The sequence below is a fragment of the Buteo buteo genome, chromosome Z, assembly GCF_964188355.1.
Source record: "Buteo buteo chromosome Z, bButBut1.hap1.1, whole genome shotgun sequence".
Classification (NCBI taxonomy): Eukaryota; Metazoa; Chordata; class Aves; order Accipitriformes; family Accipitridae; genus Buteo; species Buteo buteo.
In genome coordinates this window covers 38,383,837-38,405,674 of record NC_134204.1, presented here as the reverse complement: position 1 = coordinate 38,405,674, position 21,838 = coordinate 38,383,837, and the positions used below count along the sequence as shown (strand labels likewise).

General features: G+C 37.8%; 1 protein-coding gene across 1 annotated transcript in view; it reads left to right on the top strand.

Moving 5' to 3' along the window:
- Window positions 1–21,838, top strand: part of SLC24A2 (solute carrier family 24 member 2) — a 111,000-nt gene that overhangs the window by 35,372 nt on the left and 53,790 nt on the right. Inside the window, exon 2 of the mRNA XM_075019677.1 lies at window positions 21,332–21,370. Within this exon, the coding sequence (XP_074875778.1) occupies window positions 21,332–21,370 (39 nt within the window). The remainder of the gene's footprint in view (window positions 1–21,331; window positions 21,371–21,838) is intronic.

Here is a 21,838-nt window from a genome sequence, read left to right as displayed (position 1 = left end):
GTATTTTGAATATCTTTTTAGAATTTATATGTGCAATTCAACAATAAAAAGCATTCTGAGCATCAGCCAGAAAGAGTAGCTCTTCAAATGTTTGTTTTCATCACCGATGAAAAAACTTTGCCCAAGATGCATGGGATTTAACTAGAAGCAGATGGAAATAGAAATATCAGTTGACAAGGGAATAGTGAAGTTACTGGATGATTTGAACCAAATATTTAGCTCATTCATTGAATTTTCCATGTATGACTGGCAAAGCACTTCACAAAAAGTCTGTATTATTATCTTAATTTTGCAGATGGGGAAACAAACAGCAATATAGTACATCAAGGGGGAACCAAGAATACTTCCTAATCTTTTGACTGTTTGGTGTAAGTAGTGCTTATTTGTAGGAACTTAAAACTTTGTAGTTTGTCCTAAATGTACAGCGATGGTGCAGCCCTCTCTAGAAGGGAGATCATAATGGAAAAGATGAATTTATGTCTTGGCAGGTTGCTCTCGCTTTTTTCATATTTTCTATACCTAATCAAAAAGCCACAGTATTCACTGAGGACCTGCTTCACAAATGTTCTTAAGCACGCATTTTAGTGGGTTCAAAGATACACTTAATCAGATTTTCCATTTCAGAATAGACCCTGCAGTTTTCAGCATCTGGAGAAATGCAAGGATTCTGCATGGCTGCACAGCCTGCACAGGGGGAAAGGAATATGCCAGTTGCAGGCAGAAAGCGGATTTGTTCTTAGCTTCAACTCACATTACCAGTATTACCTCAATCCTAATGTTTTACCATCTTTTGCTAGATATATCACAAGAAACACTTGTAAGCGTCTCTGTACTCTTTCCTCTTCCACCTCTGCTAGGACTGCAAGGTCATCCAAGTCTTACCTGTCTTAATAAGCAATAAAGCTCTCAATAAAGTGGAGATCCTTCTACTTGAGGTCACCATTATCCTGGCAGGACTAGAACCAGTGGCTTGAAAACATTTTTAAACCTGCCATTTATTGGCAAATAAGAGTTTAGATCAGCTCCTGCCTTACAGGAATATGAACATTGCTCACATAGTAATGGTCATCATTGGATCAATAATATTTTTGCTTTTGAATTGTAAAAAATTAAATAACCTCATATACAAATTCTACATAGGTGTCTGCTTAGCTACTTCCAAACTGAAACATGGGAGCTTTCAGTAGCTTGTAGGATCATTTTCTGCCCTCAGCCTTGTGGGAGAAGCTCTGTCCCTGCTTTTGGTCATTGAGGTTGAGAAGTGATAGGATGTATGGGATTCAGCAGCACTAGTTGGTGTCATGTAGGTCTGTACCAGCATTTAAACCAAGAATTCAGCAGCAGTATAAAGAATGCGATTCTGTTTTCTGTCTGGGAACAGGAAAACTGTACTTAAATCTAGCTCCAGAAGTTGACACCTTCTTTGTTAGGACTCCCATTTCTTTCTAGCTCTTCCTTATAATGCATAACTGAGACACCTGTCAAAAACGGAGCAAATGCTAAAACTTTCAAAGACTGTGTCACATCCGTTAGAGCTATTTTATTCTATAAAGCACTGGTATGAAGTGTTAACTTGCTGTACCCCTTGCAGCCTCCTTAGGGCTTTGTCTGGGCACTCCCCTAGGTGATAAATCCAGGACTCAGCCTTCACTCGGAAGCAGCTCTGACCAAAATACATAGATTGTGCAATTAAGTACCCCCTCTTTAAAGAAAATATTAATAAGATATAGTGTAGTGAGCCAAATTCTGTAACTATCACATGGGAAATCTGAAGCTGCTTTACAGAAGTGAATTGAGTTCCCCTGGAGCCCAATTTTCTGACATCTAAGTGAACTTTGAAATTAACATTGTTTAAATAAAAATGTGGATATGTTGAGGGGAAGAGACCTTTCTTATTATGGAGCTAGGATTAGGCTCCCCTGTCTTCCAGCAGAGCAGAAACCTAGATCCACAAGGCTGTAAGAAATGGATATTCTCACACTGTGTGGGAATAGCTTTTCCTCTTAAAAAAGTATGTGAAAGAGTTCTGAGGCTTTTAAGAGAAAAAATGCTGGAGTACTCAGAGAGCTGCATTAGTGCAAGCAGGAAGTGTCCATGGATGAATAAGGTGCTTGTTATAGAAGAAATGCAAGCAAAGTCTTGTACCCTCTCTCCTGCCAGGGAAAGTTATGTCCTAGCTGTGTCCCAACAGCTCACAGGTAGGAATGAGATGTCACAAATTTGTCTGATCAACTGCCAGATCCTGCTTATCCTTTCCATTTGCATAGGGATAGCACAGCTGATCTAAGCTGACTGTAAAGCATCTCTGGTAAGAGTGATTTGGATAGCCCAATGATCTTATATTTAAATGTACTTATGTCCGCCACTAATTTTATTACATTTGAAGCAAAGATATTTATGCAAAATTACTTAGAACTTACATATCTTACTTGTCAGACACAGCAAATTTCAGATACAGATGGAAGTGAAATTTCGTCAGTGTTTCTGTGGATCCTTCAAGGGACTGTAGGGACAGCTTGCACTCTTCCCCACTAACCCTGCTATTCCCTTTTGTTGCTTATTATCTGTGTGGGAGAAACAGCAGATCAGTGTTTGCCCCAAATCCCAGGGTAGTCCACTGGGGACTGCCATTGTTCTCACTTCAGTGGTTTGTAGTTAACTGCAGTACCAGTGCCTAAGCAAGATTTCTGGTATGTTAGTCTAATCTGCTGATTTATATAAACATTCATCATATGAAGATATAGGACAGGAGACGACAACAAGAAGTCCCCAGGAATGATGATATTCTTGCCTTTGGTCATGCGTACCTGTACCAGGGTTGCTATGAGAAGCAGTACAGAGCAGGGGAAGAAACCTCTCTAGTTACAGCGTGGAAGTGTTGGGCTTCCGTTGAGATTTGGCTTAGCCTTTCTGGAATTTATATAAAAAGTCTTCTAGTACTAAAATATTGGAAGGAGCAGCGGCTGTTACATGTTATCCAGAAAAAGATTCTGAATAAGGAATAGTATAAAATAGGTGTAGAGTACTTCACAAGCCACTTGACGTGACAGATGTGCGAAATGCAGGTGGAACACAGCAGCCATGTGGCAACGTCCTACAATAGTGTGTGGCAATGTAAATAAAAATGAAGAAAAATATTATGCTGTTCAATAGATGTTTAATATAGACCAAATAGCCCCTATCACCCAGTTTTCCCAAGCAGTTTCTTGGCCTCTTCCTGCCTCAAATTCTTGTGTTGTTTTACAGTGAACTGTAGCTGCCTTTCAGCCAGAGATATTTCAGTGGTAAATAAAGTAATTTTCTTTGATGGACAGAGAGAACTACAGGAATTAAAATCTAAGAATTTTTAACACTTCAGGACCAGGCCTAGTGAGTTTCAGTCCACTTCTTGAAAAATAACTACCCAATCATTACAGTTATTTACATAAGGCTTAGAATAAATGAAATGACTGAAATTTCAATGTTTTAAACTTTCCTCCTGCAAGTCATCTGACTGAACAAAGCAAAGGCTTGGTGTTGGGATAAGGGTACTTTATTTTAGCTTAAAATCTAAAAATATTTTTATTAATTTTGTGTCATTGAGACTAAACCTGGAGTACCTGTATCTGAATATAGTGGAGAAAAATGTAAAAATCATCTAATTGTACCCTTAACAAGTGCTTATAATATATTCTGTAGAAATCCAAGCTCACCATGCCCACTCCTTCTGAATAGTGTTCAGTCATTCAGATACTGGGCACTATTTGGTGAGAGTAAAAGTGGTAAACATCATGAAGGGAATATTTTTGTGTCCTCTCAATTCATCCTCCAAATAAACTTTCTGAACCAACAGGTTTTGTCATCCAAGACTTTCTCACACATATATTCATTTAACTAGGTGTGTGGTAATTAAATATCACCTGGCATGAAAAAAGTAAAGGGGAAAAACAACAAAATCAGCAATACTTAAGATGACCAGTTGTGGCCTGTTGTTGGACTCAGGCAGAAGATGTCTTCACTGCAGGTTCTGTTTATTGCTGCAGTGCCTGTGTCTAATATAGTAGTTACATTTTACCATGGAAACAGACTCATCTTTTTATTTCCTATCATAATCAGTATTGTTTGGTTGGCTTATCTGTAAAGCCATTCTAGTCTTTATTTTTGGATTATAATTGCACATAGTCTTGGAAGTAAAACTTTCCAGGCCTGGAAAAGGAAGGAAAATTAAAATTAAAGAAAATGTAAAGAAATAGTTTGCCCAAGTGGGGCCTTTGTAATTAAGAGAGAAACAGTACATTATCTTATTGAATGGCTTCAATTAACCACATTTACTAGAAAGACAGAAGAATGGCATTTCTGTGACTCTGAAATAGTAAAGTTTTGGAGATGAGACATACCAAACATATTTATGCAACTAATATTGGATGAATTGGTGAATGCTGTTGCAGAGTGTGATGAATGCATTACCATTTTTCCTGTCATTTGATTATGATTATTTCAAGGTACGTGTATGAAATCTCATGTCTGAGAATACAATTTCACAATTTTAAAACCAAGACCATAAACCATTTTTATTCTGAAGGATGAAAGCTTGTTTTACAACATAAACTAAATAGACTGCTGCTGAGGGTAGCAAATGTGCACCTATTTGCTTATGGCAGAAAAGCTAGGATTATTTTTTGTGATGTTAGCACATGACAGTCAATTAAAAATTTTAAGAAATATATTGTAAGCTAGCTATAGTTGTGTGTTTGACCCTACTTGATGTACCCAGAGAATATAAATTCTAAGGACCTTACCACTTCACTGAGTTAAAACCAAAATAGTTATGATGCAAAATGGCAACCTCCAAAGAATATTAGCTAAAAAGTTCCATTTAATTTAGTTTTGTTAGGTTATGAACTTGCCTGTTATGATCAGCACAGAAATTTGTCTTTAAGCAGATTCTGAATGAAAGTGTAAAGAATGAAAAAGAAACAAATGCTTGTGGAGAACATCCAGCCAATAGAGTGGAGCAGTAGTAACAAGTAGGAAGTGGAGCAGAGATGGCCATGGGAGTAGCGTGGCCAATGGATCTTGCAGCAGGTGAAACGGTGCAAACATGTAAAAATATGAAGAGGCTAGAGGAATCAGTGTGTTTTATCCTTTGTCTTAAGGAATGAAAAATCCTTTTAACAGAGAAGACATTTTCAAATATTGAAAGCATAACACTGATACAAGATGTTGTAAAAGTGGAAGAAGTTTCTGGGATTTATATTCTTTTCTAACAGAAGCTGAAACAGAAAATTGTCTTATGGAGAATGATTTCTTCAGCCTTCTTTATATCACTAAGAAAGCTTCGTGCTGAGCACTTAGATTGGAGACAGATCAAAATGCAGACGCTTTATTTGGTTACCTTAATAGCTTAATAGGCTTTACAGATTATTACTCTCACAAGCCTTTTTGAGCTTATAAAATCCTAATGTATTTGCTCTTAGAAATTATGAGCTCAGTCCCAAAAACTCTTACTTGCATGAGCGACTCAGTGAGTTGCCTGATTTAGTGCCATTGATCTTTAAGGGTCTGCACAAGTGCCATCCTACACTTAAAAAAATACTGTAGAAGACAGGAAAGTGCAAGAAATTAGCCAATTACTCTGTAAAACTATCATGTTCCACTCCACTCAGTCCCTTCCCAAGGATTTTTGCCCCATCTGCATTCATGCTGTAGCTAACCAAAAAGCAAATGGATTGTATGTAGTACATGTTAATTGAAACCATATTTCTTTAAAAACTGTGGGTTTGGGTGACATTGGCAATAAAGAGGAGTTCTCACCTAGAGCAGGCACAGCACAGGAGTTAGTTCTCCTGTAGGAGTATCAGGCTACAAAGTCTGTTCAGCTGCATTTGAATTCAGAAAACCAGCCCCTCACAAGCAGGCACGAATCTATTCAAAGATAAATCTCCTCTAGTTTGCTATGGCCTTCCCAGGGATTAACTTACACTGCCTCTATCCCCTAAACTGCCGGGTGCCCATCCCTTTTGGTATCGAAGGTTTTCTAGCCATGCTTTTTGTTTTGCCTTGTGATGTTGGATCTTTTCATATTAGACCAAGTCTCCTTGACCATTAAGCTGACAATAAGTCTGTCTTTATACTGTCATCCATGATCCAAAATTGTTGCTGATGGGAGTTTTGCCATATGACTACATTTCTAGTTGGAGCTACTATAGCTATAGCCCTGAAAACATCTGTGGAGTTACTTATGAAAACTATGCACAACCTGATGATTCCTCAGCGTCCAGGGCTCTCTAGTTGACAGGTTGCATTGTTTTTCTTTAACACTGACAACTGTCTGTCATTTGGATATTTCTATAGGCTTTTCCTCCAGATGTTTCTTGTCTTCAGTGATGTAGTTCAGGGAAGAGATAATGACCAACAATCACTGCAAGATTTTCTGGCTCAAGTAGCATAAATATCTACACTTGGAGTAAACGGACAGGAGTCGTAATTGCATCTCTCCATGACACTTAATCAAAACTAAGCTTGTTTCATCTGCAGCAGACAAATTCACTGCTATCAGTACTTTTTTGAATAGTTCTGTTGATCTCTTGCGAAGAAGTGAGATGTGGACTGCATGGCATTTTCCACTCTGGTATCTAAAAGTTCTGTCAGATATTTCTGACCACAGCAAAGATCATATGTAACTTTTAGTCCAGAGGTCATTGACAGACCTTACAGAAAAACTAGCAGTTTTAAAGAAAAAGGTAAGGCAAGACAGTGAATATGTTGGTGGTATAGACCTTATTAAAAAAAAGAAAAAAAAAAAGAAAGCAAGACTGATTCAGGAAGTGTTGAGAAAAAAAAAATCCACACTCGAATGGTCCTTCTTCTGAGAATATCAGACTGAAGACCAGACTGGAACCAGTCTAAGAGTCCTGAATCAAACCTTTTTCTGCAGGAGATCCTGACACATTGTTCGTTAAGTATGTGGAATGGGATTATTTCTGTTTAACATCCTAAAATGTAATTATCTTTAAAGGACTTTAAAAAGGCATAGAAAAAGTTCATTTTTTGTTCATTTGCAAGAATGAGTCAGGTATTACTTAAGGCTGAAGTTTTACTAAGATAAATGTAAGAAACAGCAGCTATCGAGAAGTTGCTACCTTTTACCTGTTACTTTTTTAAGGAACCCTTGTTCTTGGTGCAGTCATTGCTGAAAATTTTTGCTGATATCTTGGGGAATATAAATACAAAAATAAGGGATTGAATGTATAAGAAGAACATTTTCTTTTCACTGTATGCTAGACTTGCTCTTGCGTGTGACCACACCACCAGTCTCAGCCTTTTAATGCAGAAATGAAACTTGCTTGCTTTAACTTGTTTAATCCTAGTAAGTGGCTTATGTCAATCTACATTTAGAAGGTTATCTTCACAAGGATCAAGCAGTAAAAATATCATTTTATAAATGAAACTGAGATTCATCTTCATGGTTTAGTTTCCTCCTGAAATCAGAAGAATTTGCAGGTATTAAACACTAGGCATTAGTTTGCGTAAGTGATAAATTATGCACATTTAGAGGAGATAAATGACCTGGCAGATGAAATATTTTTTGTCATCAGCAAAAAGCAACTCATAGAATTTAGATCACAAAGCCAGATTTCTTTTCAACTAATGAAAGAAGGGAGCAAATGAGTTAAGAAAAAATTAATGTATTTTTTTCTAAAGAAGTCAGGCACACACATATCGCAATAAACTCTGAGGTCCTAAATGACAGAAAACAAAGTGCAGAGGTGATTCTAATTCTCCTTTCTGTATACGAGTTCACATTATGTGAGATAAAATGCCTGAAACAATTAAACAAAACAGTGCTCCAGCTCCCAGTAGGGGGAATTACATGAAAATTGATAATGAAAGATTTGCTGCAAAGGCTTCAAATCACTCTGTTTCAATTCAATAGGAAGCAGGGTATCATTGTAGGAAATTCATAGTACAGTGACAACAGTGAAGAAATTTGTCTTTCTAAATAAATTTTATGTGAGTAGAATCGAAATTGCCACATCTGAGTTTCACAACACTGTGTGTAACCCAACTTCTTTTTGCAGAAGTTGTGATGCAAGTGATAAAGTTTTGTTTATTTGGGACATTGCTACTTATAGTTCTTTGTTGCTCTGATTTATTTAATTGTCCTTAGCTATAAGAGATGCAATGTCTTTCTATTATTAGCTTTTTCACAGTACTTTCATCAGAGACATAGGAATGTCCTTCTGTTGGGTATTCTTTCATGGTCCAGGAAGGCATAGTTAACTTGCTCCACAAATGTTTCATGATCACTATGATTCTCATACAAAAAGATGTAGTCTTAGGTCTCAGGATTAATTTTCTATGCCAAGTCATGGTTGGAAAAATTTAGCCAACAGGTCTACATTCTCTGGAAGATTTCTGTCCCATGTTTCCAAGACCTAAATAACATAAATTCAGCACCTTCCCCCCAAAAATCAATTATTAGAATTCATCTGCCCATGGGTCTGTGGCTGTTTCTTGGGCAGAAAAGAAAGGCTTTGTAAGACAGAATTTTCAAGCTGTCAGTATATGTCCTTATTTAATAAGAGGATAGATAATAGAAAATCACCCCTTTTTCTGTGCATAGAACACTTTCTTCATGCTCACAAAAATTTGTACTTTCTGTGTTTTGGCAGCATTTTTGTCTTTTTTAGTTTTATGTCTCTTGACTTGTTTTCATCCAAGATATCTCATCATTCTCTGTGGTCTAAACCAAGGGATTAGCCTTTTCTGTATTAATACAACTGTAAATAAGGCTTGTACAGTTGTGTTAACTAACTTATTTCCATCAGAGGACAGGTAAGAGTCTGGAGAGCAGTTTTTCCAAAGGCTGTGCAAAAAATTTTGACTCTGTGCTGGCTTTTAGGTCCAAGGTCTTTGGTGAAATGACCAGTCTGTCCCCATGCAAATCTGTACTTTCCTTTTCTCTGGCTGTGCACAGAAGATTGCTAGGCATTGGCAATGTTGCAGTAGATTCTCTTTGTTCGTACACCAAAATCTGCTATCACCCAGGTCTATCCTGGAGTCCTTGTTTCACAGATGGCACTATTAATCCAGCAGGCAGGAGCAGCTCTTGTTTATTCCCAACCTGAATGAGCTTCCAGCTTGAAATGAGACAGAAAAGGGTTTGCATCCTGTTATAGTTTCTGCTTTGCCATCCTTTAATGAGCTCAGTGAGTAGTTTATGATGTTGTCCTTACTTGCCTGTGACTCTGAATGTGGTGGAGGCTAGAAGTCAAAGCAGTGAGGGGTGTGGGGGGTGGCTGAGCCACAGTGTGACTGTTCTGGTGTTGTATAAAGCTGCTCTGGATGCTACTAATGAGAGGGGCCAAGCAGTCTTTTAGCAGGGAGAAACAGTGGCACAACTCGCCATAGTTGGCCATAGCATTAAGAAAGCAATTTTAAATGTGTTGGGTTTTTTTTTAATGGCTACTGGTGTGAGAGCTGACCAACATAGATGGGACATGAAGTTACTTAAATGCTTTTTCCAAAAAGATTCTGGCAATTGATATTGTTGGAGCAGTTGAACTCTCTAGATCCCCAACACAGCGTGATCTTGCTTGTCAGATTGAGCAACTGGATTTAAAGCCCGCAGTCTTCTCAGCTCTGGTCGTTGCAGTGTTGCGTGGCAAGGATATGTGACTTTAAACTACACGAAGTTCTCAAAATTTTTGCATCTGGCTAGGTACAGGGTGAGTCTCCAGGAAGCTGAGCGGGCAAAGTCCTCACAATCTGCAGGGTGGAGGAAGAGCCTGACTGCGTGACTGAAAAAGCCCTTGTCAGGCAAGGTCTGGGAGAACGTGTGATATAGGAGCACGTCCTACAGATCAGCTTAGATAAAACCACAGATTAATAAGCAGGCAGTAACATCCAGAGAGAGAGACACTTCGTATTTAGTAGCGTATGATAGCTAGTGCTTTAGTGATTCTTATAGCTGCAAATGCAGTAGGATCTGTTAGCCAGTAGACCCCTGAAGGTGGAAAACTTTTGTATTGCAAAATGCATCTTTTATTTTCACTTTATTTTGCTTCACTGTACTGTGGAATAAATAGCACATCTCTTCCTGCATGCTCGACGGGATCCTGCTCTCAATGCATTTAGTTTTATGCTGATTCCATGGAAATAATTCGCAGTGGTGCAAAATCAGACTTTGAGACAGTTTTTTTCTGTTCCTTTGATCTGTTGGAGGTTTTCCATGCCAGTGTCCGCTGTACTTCTTGTTTCTTTATTTATGTTAAGATCATGATTTTTCCTGATGTTCTTAATTTTTGTCATGTAATTGCTTAATGTCTATGAACCAGAATGAAGAGGTCTTGATAATTCAGATTTAACTAGAATGTTGAAAAATGTGAATGGTTTGAGATGAGATTTCTGTGATTGTATATAAGGGAGTTCAGTTTGGAAATGGAGTTAACAGGAATTGGGCAGTAACAGTCCTAATTATTCTTTCCCATTCAATAAGCACAGTTTTGAATTTAAAAAAATGTATATAGAACAAGCACTCTTCAGATATTGCCATAGACATCCATAGCAGGACTGCAGGAACAATATTTATGAAGCATGTCAAAAAATGTATAGCACAGAGATATCTACAGTACAATTTCCAGTAAAACAAACATGAGGCAGAGAGACTAAGGGAGTTTTAATCCAGGTTTCTTCTCATTCTGGCCACACAGCGTTTTATGAATGGAAAGATGATATGTCAAGAATCAAATCCATTTGTTCTCTTTGACTCCCTTGGTCAGCATTGTGAGCACAAAAGCTGGTTAACATAAAAGACCATGTATAGAACACAATGTAATAAAAAGTGGCTTAAATTCATAAAATCCTGGCTGGACCCTCACAAACTCCCATGGGAGAACCATGTTTACTGACAATTTATCTTGACAGAGACTGCAGTTTCCCAAAGTTCAAGTGAATATTGTGAAAAGAATGATGTGTGCATCATTTACTGAGGCTTTTATATGCTCGCAGAATGATTGCAGAGTCATGTAGAAATAGAAACGTGTAGATTCATAGCAATGGGAATTTTCTATAGAACCAAAAACTAGTTTATGGATTACTTCCAGACAGCTTAAGACTGCAACATGCGTAATGATTTCTGGCTTACCTTACCTTACAGTTTTCTTTATATGACTAATTTAGTTGTAACAAATGTTTATCCTAGGGAACTAGGTTGTTCCCTCTTGGAACAACCAGATTTTTGTAAATTGGGCAGTATGTGCATTACATGAAAACAGGGATTTACATTGGGATGTAATTAAAGCCAGAAACTTGCCAACCTAGAACATAGACACAGGAACTGGAGTTTGGCTATTAAATAATCAGCAAGTATTCATACTGAGGCTCTGAAAATATTCTTATTTTTTTTAATGGAATTCACACCCAGTATATTTCATTATGAGGGCCCAGCTTTACTATGCAAGCCCAAGTCTTGTTTTCATATCCCCTCTGTCATGGTGACTTCACTTAATACAAGGGTGTACTTTTGTTGAAGCCTTCCCCTGATCTTTCCATTTCTTGTACCCTTTACACTGAAGAAAGTTTAGTAGAGCTGCGCATTATTGAAACCAGTGGGGTGTAACAGCTCTCTCCTTGGTAAATGCAGATAGTTATGATTGCACTTCTTGAGGAAAGCAGATAGCTGAAACACTAGGAGCATTCATCTCAGATAAAGAGGTATGGCCATCCCTGGAACAGAGGTGTTCATGGTGAACTGGGTTTCCATGGGCATTGTGTGATGTGCCTGCCAAAGAAATGGGAGGAAAAAAGGCAGCAAGAAGGTCCAAGATTTGATGAAAGAAGCTCAAGTTCTGGGAGAAAAGTCATGAGAGGAAAGATAGAGGCAGACTGATTTTGGGGAACAACTGTTGGCGTACAGCTTACAGTTTACAGCTGGGGTAATGGCATGGTCTCCTGCTTGTGACTCCTACAGTGCTTAGAGAAACCAAACTTTAAGTTTTTTTTGTGGTATGGGATTAAGTAAAACATGGATGGAGTTACTACTGTGAGCTTCTCTTTCTATTTGAAAGACCTTGCAGACTGTGATTTTGGCTGGTGTCCAAAATAACATCTCTCAGAAGAAGTCTCTGAGCAATCTCATGATTTGCAATGAAGCTCGCCTGGCAGCTTGGAGGTAAAGGAATGCTTTTGTCCTAGGCTGTAAATGAGAAAGGCAGAAATGGAAGGTAGATATGAGCCTGAGCTAGAGCTGCTAGCTGCTTAGGCTGACATACTACTTCACCACAAACTCTCTCATGCTTTCTTGTAGCTATGGTCTCCTACTACACCCTTCCATGATTCAGTCCTCCCTAACTCCAGAATATCTGTTTCCCCTAATGCCTTATTCTCTTTGATCACAGTGGCTATTCTCCTTGGAGCTGTAGGTTTACCTTAAATATTAGGAGGCTGTTCTGGGAGAGCAGGGCTTTGCAGAGGAGAGAAACAGAGCCACTGCTTCTGCATTATGTGGGTCAATGAGTTACCTGCAGGCATTTGGTTCGTAGCTGCAGAGACAAATCAGTAGTGTGAAAGGCAGTGTGAAATAGCAGACTGGTGAAGGAAGGTGAGTACAAAGATTTTCTGTCTATCCTTTGCTATGCCATGTAAGACATAATTCCCCAAATTAGGTGTCCAAACACTGAGAGCCAAAATGGGTGAGGTCTGATTTAAGTTCTTAATGTAGTAACTCTGCATTTAGAAACAGTACTGTTCAGGTCTTTCTGCCTGAGTTTCATCTCTTGGCTCCAAAGGAGTCAAAAGTAGCCTGGCATCTGCATGCTGCATATTCTCCAGAACACATGCCTGGTGGTCTCCAGAATCCCAGCATACAAGGATGCTCTTGATTTCAGAACCACAGATCTTCCCTTCCATCTTAATGCAAATCAGAATGTTGTAGAAAAATAGTTAAAAGGCAGGAGGAATCAGAGTAAGACAGAAGCTGATGTGGTCCTTTTTTTCTTCACCTAATGTGAAGAAAACCATTTGGTTTGCTTTATGGTTGTAGATGAAATCTGGAAATTCAGACTTGCTTTTCTGTCCACAGCTCCGTCAGGCTCACTGGCAGTACAGTGCTGGTGTCTTACCTGCAGGTTGTTCTGTAAAATTTCTTTTCTATTTCTTCTTAACAGTTTTTCTCCCTACCGTTTCTTACAAACCCTTAGATGGCATTTGCATGTTTCAGGTGATCAGAAAGACCTAGGAGGCAGTGGTGAAAATAGCTGAAAATGATTATCTGAAGGATGAATATGCAGACAGATGGTATTCGATGTCACTTATAAAGGCAGTGAGCCTGAAATACTGTTGAGTCAAATATGCAAAATAAAGGTATTTGCTTTTAGTAATACTTTGTTTTGCCTCAGACTTAATGGCTGGTTTCCCATTTTAAAACTGAGAAAGTGTAATATCATCTAGTTAGTGGGTGAATAAAAAAATAAAACCAACATATTTTCATTGGTTTTCCTTTTACAACGTTGAAGAATCAGTCTAACATGCTATTGGATCTAAAAAGTACAAGTGTTTTGTGTGCTTTGATTGCATTGATTCTCATATAATCTTGTAAAGCCATAGTCTCAGACCTGTTAGAGACCTAAATAGTCCAAGAATAGAAAAAAAAAAAATCTTTGATGTTTGTTAGCTAACAAACACTGCAAGAGGTACATTTTGATCCTTTACCTATAGCTATTGGAGATGCTGCTCTTAGAGAAGTTCTGCTTTGTAGCTTATTGCAATGAACATGTATGTTGTGCTCAGTAGAAGCTGCAAAACCCAAGGAGCACAGTTAATTGCTGAAAAGAAGGCAGTTTAACCAGTAACTTGCCCACAAAGCAATCAGCCCCTTTCATCAGAACAAAGTTCTCTACAATGTCTCTATTCCAAGTTTACAGATGGGGAAGTGGAGGAACGGAAACCAATTGCTACATTTTGCCTGTTAGGCTGGTGTAAAACTGACATCCAGAGTCCTGCAGCGTAGAGCTGGCAGTGTGCTCCCCATGAATGAGGATTTTACATTTTGAAGCATAGTTATTTGAAACATTTGTACCTTAAGCATCATCCTAACTGTTTTGGTGACGCTTTCCTTTCTCCCTGCTCCCTCTTTTTTAAAATGTGTGAGGTAGACCACTTTAAATGTTACTACTGCTTCATGGAAAACATAGTCTTACAGGATAGATACAGCATACCAAGGCTTTCCCTTTGTCTCATTTGAGGGCTAGCATTCTACCTTCTATTCTCTGTCCCCTTCTGACATTGTGGGAAACATCAGCTATTAGCAATGCTTAGCTAGCTTTCTCAGTATCATTCATTACTTTATATGCCCCTCTCACATTTGATTACATCCTTGCAGTCGCTATCCTGAGAGCTAGATCCAGCGCGAGTTTCTGCCACCTGACAATAAAGTCGGCAGAGGTCCTGGTGACAAAAAGTCACCTGAACCTGGAAGGCAGCTGTGAAATAAGACAGAGAAGTGAGCAGAGCTTGGTGGAAAGGTGGATGTGACCAGGGTATCTGAGGATGCACTGATTCAGCATTTCCTCCCTACAGGCTATGCAGGCTGGGTTCTTCTCTGCAGAAGAGAAGCTGCCCATGCCCTTCAGGGTCTCCAGGGTGTTGGATGTGGAAAGGCAGTGAAACTGCAGCCTTTTCACCCTTGTGATGAATCTTCTGCAATGTACAGCCAACTTACTGCAATGAGATTTATTTGGTAGTTGCAAATTGGCATAGCATCAGCAAGCACTAAGATTTGTTGAACACTTTCCTCTCTGGGAATTACTGTGACTACTTTTAAGGCAAACTCTAAAACCTCCATAATCTGTTGCAGATCCTTTGTGTATTTAAGTAAGCAGAAGTCCTAGGAAGTGCTTTTTTGCTGGCTTCTTGCTAAGCTGTTCATGTTTGAGATCTAAGAAATGAAGAGCCGGCATCTCCTGTCAGTAGTCTCTATGGTGTAGTGGGAGTTCAGCTGAAAACCTTCCCAGCCCGCCCCCCCCCCCCCCCGAATTTACAGCTTGTTTCATGGGTGATTTTAATTCAGATATTTTTTAAATTTTGAGAACTTAATCTTGGAAAACTCACTAATGCTTTCCCATGTAATATTGTTCATGCAGTAGCAGCATATTAAACACTTTAAATCCAGGTATTTTAAAGCTAGCTACCTAAATCCATACTGAAGTACTTAAACTGTCACTTATGAACAAATGTTTTTTGTGCATGAGTATCTAATGACCACTGTAAGTACCTAGTTTTAGTTTTTGGTTTTGATTTAAGATTTGTTTGTCCCTCTGAAAGTTACATAGACATACAGAGCTATGGTGCTAATTTATATTATTTAAAAAATAGCAAAAGGTGACTTCATTGACAAGTCTTGAAATGAGGATAAGAGGACAACTTAAAACTGCATAATTACTCCTGACACTAAGGTGATTAAGAAGTCATCAAGTCTTTAAGCTTGAGCTATTACATTGCCATCCTAAGCCAAAGATACCTGACTTTAAGCAAGTTCAGAGAAGGTAAGAGGCATGGGGCAGGCTCTGTCTTTCTTACATATGTTGAATAACTAAATGTCATATGACTGGTCCTACAGGCTGACTGGAAGAATCCTATTTCATACAATGGTAAGCATAAAAATCTGGAAATAAATCAGTTGACCTAACATTAGCATGTGATTTAGCAACTGATACTTTAAACCATCCATTTGTCACTGCTCGAATCAGCTAAGATGCGTCTCTGCTGAACATTCATGGGGATTCACTATGTGTATGCACATTGGGTAATTGCATGAACAGACTGGCATAAAAGAGGCAACTGATCTGAATGAACAAAGCCATTCTGCTTTGCCCAGGGCTACAACTTTCACACTAAGTGCTTGTAAACAAGCAGTTGTAAATACAGCCAGGTATCCCAATTTGATGGTCCAGCTCAATGTCTTTGAAAGTTCAAGCTTATTTAATAAATTCTTCATTTTGATGAGTAAAACAAACTTACAACCTCAATTTAATTTTGGATATGGTTCTTGTGAATCATGCTTTTTTCCTCCAACAATAGAGAAGTCTGCTTCTTTAAATAGAACTCTCTGTTTACTTTTAGGAAAGATAAGGGCGAAAGGAAGGAAGAAGGCAGACAAAGTGAAAGGGAATTTTAGTTTCTTTTTCTACAGCATGCTTACTAAAGGCTTTTCCTCCTCTGTTTTAAATAAGATCCAAGGTTCTGTACTAAGTGTTAGATCACAGTCTGGATTCAAGTAATGATCTACTAAGCAGTAATATGCAAGTCACAATCCTTACCATCAGCTTGCTATAGCTTAAATGCAGAAATATTCCCCTACAGCCACTTGCAGCCTTTCTACATAATGAATCTAGAGAGTGGGGTAATGTCATCACCTTCATTTAGTAAAGTGTACTGGCCCCATTGCAGCACCTGACAGAGCTTCCATAGACTGTGGCAGTGATGGTCAACTTTTATTTCCATGGATATCTAGAAGAATTTTAGTTTAAGTATATTAAGACCACTAGGACTTGCACTTTTCAGCTTCCTGCCAACCATATAAAGCCTATCCATTAAGTATGCAAGGGTTATAATATGGGATTGTTTTGGGATATTCACAGAAAGGAGGTCTAAGGGATTCTGATTTGGTAAAATCCAAAAATATACATATTAAGAGAACTAGATAAAATAATCCCTTACTTCATTTTTTTGTTTCTTCACTGAGCTCATTAGGCTTATTTCTGAAATCTGTCTAGTTGAGTTTGCTGCTTTGGATTTTAGTTACGCATTAACCTAATTTATCATATAATTTCAAATAAATGCAGAACAGTTCTATTCCAAGTACTATCAGGCCTTAGGATACTGATTTTTAAAAATTATCTGGACCCTATTAAGTTAACTAGATTGATTTCAGTGTCTGCCTTTGAAATGCATCTTGTTTTTTCTGCAGTTCAGCCTAACAAAAAACCCACAGACCTTAAGTGTAAGTGTCTTGCTAAAATTAGAGAGCCCGGTACACCAAGAAAACTATCATCTGTAATTTACTTCAGAACTGACAAGCAGTGACTCACTGATAGGTATAAAATTGCAGAGTCCAGGTGCCGCTTTTGAAAACAAGGCTAAGAGAGAGTAGCCAAAGTCCTTCACTATAAAACATCTTGAGACAGTTTAGCAAAACCCTATCTGGGCTCATATTCTACAGTAATTAGAGACACGATTCAGCATTCAGCACCACACTGCCAGCCACCAAACATGATGAAATTTCATTTTTCCCATAAAAGTTGATTAAAATCAAAGTAGCTTTTTAGGTTGTATAGTTGGAAAAGGTTTAGCAAGTAGGAAAGAGACGTGAACCCACACTGTAGAAAGGCTGTTGAAATCCAGTTACATTTTTACCTGCTGTTGTTTGACAGCCTGCTTTTCTTAGGTTGGGAGAAGGGGGTGGGCAGTCCAATTCACTAATTGCTTCAGGCTATTGAACCTGTAACATGCAAACTTCAACCAGAGCAGCAATTCCTAGAGCTGCAGGCAGTCAGCCCTCCGATTCTGGTTTTGGAATACACAATCTAATAGATGATTCAAGCTACTAGCCATCTTTATTAACAAGGATATTCTGTATCAAATACCTAGAGCTTTTTATAGATTCTGCTCTCATTTGACTATCATGATGCCCTTTATTTTAAAGGAAAGCATGAGGAGATTCGCCACGTAGTTAGTGAGGCATCATCTCTTGTGTGAATTACTTCAGGAGCCTGTTTCTCAAGTACACACATTTCCAAACAAGGCAAGGAACATGTCAGGCTTAATAACTGATGGACTTATATCACTGAGAAAAAGAGATGTGTGAAAAGGGTACCACCAACCATTTCTTCATAGCAAGTAGAGGGGTTTTTTTTATTCTTCCTGAAATAAAATGTTTTAAGACTTTTAGCACAGCTGGAGCAAACTTGAGTATGTGATCACCAACACAGGCAGGAGGATGGACAAACTCTTACGTATTGCTATGGCATACAGGAGAACCAATAAATGTTTCTGTGAATTCTCTAAAAAACTTCAGTAAACTGTCTCATGATTAATCTTTTTATAATTCTGATAAAAATATAATAAAGAATTGTGCCCCAGATACTTTTGAATAAGAGAGTATACTTAGAATGCATTGTTTTCATTTTGCAGAACTATAATAAATTTATGGTTTCAAAGAAATTATAACATGTAATTGCAAAAGATAATTTTTTTACTAGTAATTCCTTCAGAAATAGATGTAATGCACAGATGACATGGAATTTCTTTCTCTTTCTGAGGGAACTGATATGCAACAGTTGCCATGATTTAAGAGCAAAATTATCCTTGCAGAAAATGTGTCTTTTCTTAAAGAAATCACTGTTGAGTATGTCCAAAAATACAGTATTCAATCCTAGTGCAAAGAAACACAACCATTTTAATGTTGGACCAGTTTTTAAGTGTCATCTTAAATTAAAAGGTTGTATAAAATGTCTGAATACTAAATGTTTCTACAAGGGAAAAATGATATGTTAGAACACTTTGCCATGCAGCATGTGATACCCAGATTACATAGCAATGAACATGTAAATGCAAAACTCACTGTAAACAATAGGAAAGTAGTTTAATTTGCCATACTAGTGGGGACAAAATGCCACCAAATACATGATGTAAACAGCAACACCACAACTGAATTTTTCACTGCCATGGTTTAAAACACTATTTTAAGGTGTTATTCTTGTTAATCCAGGAGGTAATCCAGGCATTATAAGTATTTGGTATCACCAAAATGTCTAACTATTGTTTACATTCCTGGTTTTAAAACTGTGGAGGCATTTCTGCCTTAAAATTTTATTTGTATTCCAGTCTTGAACATTTCTTCTAGGATGTAATTTGATTGGCAAGTTAAGCTCAGAAGCAATTGTGTTACTAATCAAGTGTGGAAAAAACAATTTTAAAAATCTGTTTCATGGTGTTATATCCCATTCTGTACAGAGGAAGAATTAAATTATTTCAGATGTGTTTTTCACTGTTCTTTTATTTCCTTAACATATATGCAAAATGTATTTCATTATTCTTTCTCTTTATAACATAGTTATCTTCTACAAATTAAATTATATGGTACAAATTATCATCTAGTTGTTTTTATACATTCATGCAACTTCATCCCATTCCCTTTCAAGTAAATGACAGGGATTCCTTCAACATGATTATTTTTTTGGAGTGCCCTTATATTAAGCCTAGAGCATGCTTAGTATTTTTGAGGCATGCTGAATGCTGTCAACTCCTCTTGACCATAAGAAAAGTGACATTCTTCAGCCCTTTGTCAGATAGAAATGACAAATTATTCAGATTTATCAAGTATATATCCCTATGTCTATCAATATTAAAATTAAGAAACAAATTTCATATCTTCAAAAGTTCAAAGACCCAAATAATAATTTTTTAAACTTTTATTAAAGTTCCAGTTCTGAACACTCATCCACATCTCACAAACTTTATTTCTGTAACTATACCCACTGATCTTTAGGACTTGACTGTCCTAAGTCGCCTCTTTGGAGACAAGAAGAACTTTTCCTGCTTGTCCTTTTTGCTTTCTTGCAAATTTTGCTAGAAGATAAATTTTCCCTCCCATGAAGGTCCCTCAAAGTATGCACAAATAAATCATGTATTTGCAAGTGTGTGTGTGGATTTGTATCTGAAAGAGCATGTGTATGTATACTACATGTATATACATACACATTATGCAAAAGATTTCTAAGATACATCCACTGTTTTAATTATATTTTGGAACACAGATTTTGTATTTTCTTTTTCTTTCCTTTTCTTTCCACTCTGTTTAAAGTTCTTTCCATGATGGTTGTCTTCAATACAGGCATAAAATGTTTTTTGTCTAACCATTTCTTGCATGAGGGCGGTCTAATTTCAGAGGTGACAGGTAGTTCCTTTATCAGAACAAAGATATTTTCTTTTCCTCATTATCTCTTCTTCAAGTTAATATTCATGGCAGTGGGGTACATTTTTGACAAAGAGTTCAGCTTTGTTTATTCTTTCACTTATTATGGAACAGAAGGGATCTGCTCTGTTATTAGTGTTTGCCCATAACTGCTTGCCTTCCACTTAACCTTCGAGTTAATTCACTAATTCAAAAGGCATGTCCTGAAAGTTAGTGTTGATGTGTGTGCAAAACCTGGGTTTCACTGCACAGGGGAGATTGTTCCATAGAACAGTTGTGACATAATTTGTCTTCTATGTAATGCACCAAACAAGAACCTTGAGATGGAGGAAATTATTCATATGCCAGCTTGTGGAAAAGGTGTTATGATCAAATAAGAATGAATGTGGCAGCTGGATTTTGCACTGTGTCCTATTTTAATTAGTACTTGATGACTGGAGTTTCATATTTCGTGTATTCTGGTGTTAACTTTCCTTTCTCAGGATAAGCAGAATGACTAGAAAAATAACACAACTTTATCACATAACATTCAAGATGTCATGGAAACATATTCCATAGCAAAAGTTCTGGGTTCATGTTTAACATAAGTGTTAATTCTATTAAAGAAACAAGCAAAACTCAGGACTACAAATCAGATACAAAATTTTGCATTTGCTTGTTTTCAGTGCAAATTCTGTTCTCCCTGAGAAGCATCTCCTGGTGGTATGTTCTGCTGCTGTTGTCCTAGGGATAGGACGTAGGAATCACAAATCATCTCTAGGATACATTGCTTACTTGGAAGCATTAATGGCCTTTAAAATCCATCCAGGGTCTCATTTTCCTGCATGGCAGAGCAGTATGTGCCATGCTGCCTGCCCTTAACCAGAGCTGCCAGTTTGGGCTAAATGGCCATTTGCTGGGAGTGGTTAAACTGAAACACCTTTGTTTCATTTCCTTGCCTAGTCCATTCTTGCCAAATACCAAGATAGTGTTATTCCTTTCTAGTCTTTTAATTGAACAGTTGGTTAATCCTGAGTTTCTTATTGCTTTTGGTTTTTCAGTCCTCACTCTCTCAAACTGGTTGACGTACAGGGAGTTTGCTTCCCTGCGTAATTTGTATGAAGTGAACATCATGATCTGCAGCCCAGCTGCTGTGTGCCAGGCCCTGAAATGACAACAGTTCCTGTCCAATAAACTGACAAGAATAAAAGACTCCTGCAATGTTGCAGTGTGAATTCGTTCTGATTTACTTGATCACTAGGATGCTTTAATTTGAGTGGTTCAAAAACCTATCACAACAGCATTCATAGGATCAGACATCTGTGGTGTTTTACTGCCTTTCCGTTCTATGCATGCTCCATCTGACAGTTCTTTTTGTTCTTTTTCCCATTCATGCAGTCACCTAATGCTGGCGACAAGGATGACCAAACATTGACGGTAGGCAGCAATTAGTATGTGTCTGAGCATTAATTTCTCAGGAGGGTGGTGAGACAAGCCTTACTTTGGTTTGGCACACATCAGCATTTTTCTAAATTACTGGGATTTCTCCCCTCCCCCCCCCCCCCCCGCGCCATGCTGCTATAGAATTTAAATAATTTATTTCCAAAGATAAAGCAGTGAATTAATTTTTGTGTTCAGTTTCTATCATTTTTCATTTAGTATTTATATTACACCAAAGATTAATCCATGTACCATGTATTATTGCAAAATACTATTTTCTTCAGTGTTGTTTTTTCCCTATAATTGGATTTCAGGGTCTTATTAGTCAGCAGTCTGGTGGCTCTGATTATCCTTTTTATTGAAACAAGCAGCTGTCCATCTACAAAGCAGTCTTACTCTATGGGATATATTAAGTGCATCAGTTATTGTACTAGACAATTGCATGGGGAAAAGAACTTCAGAATA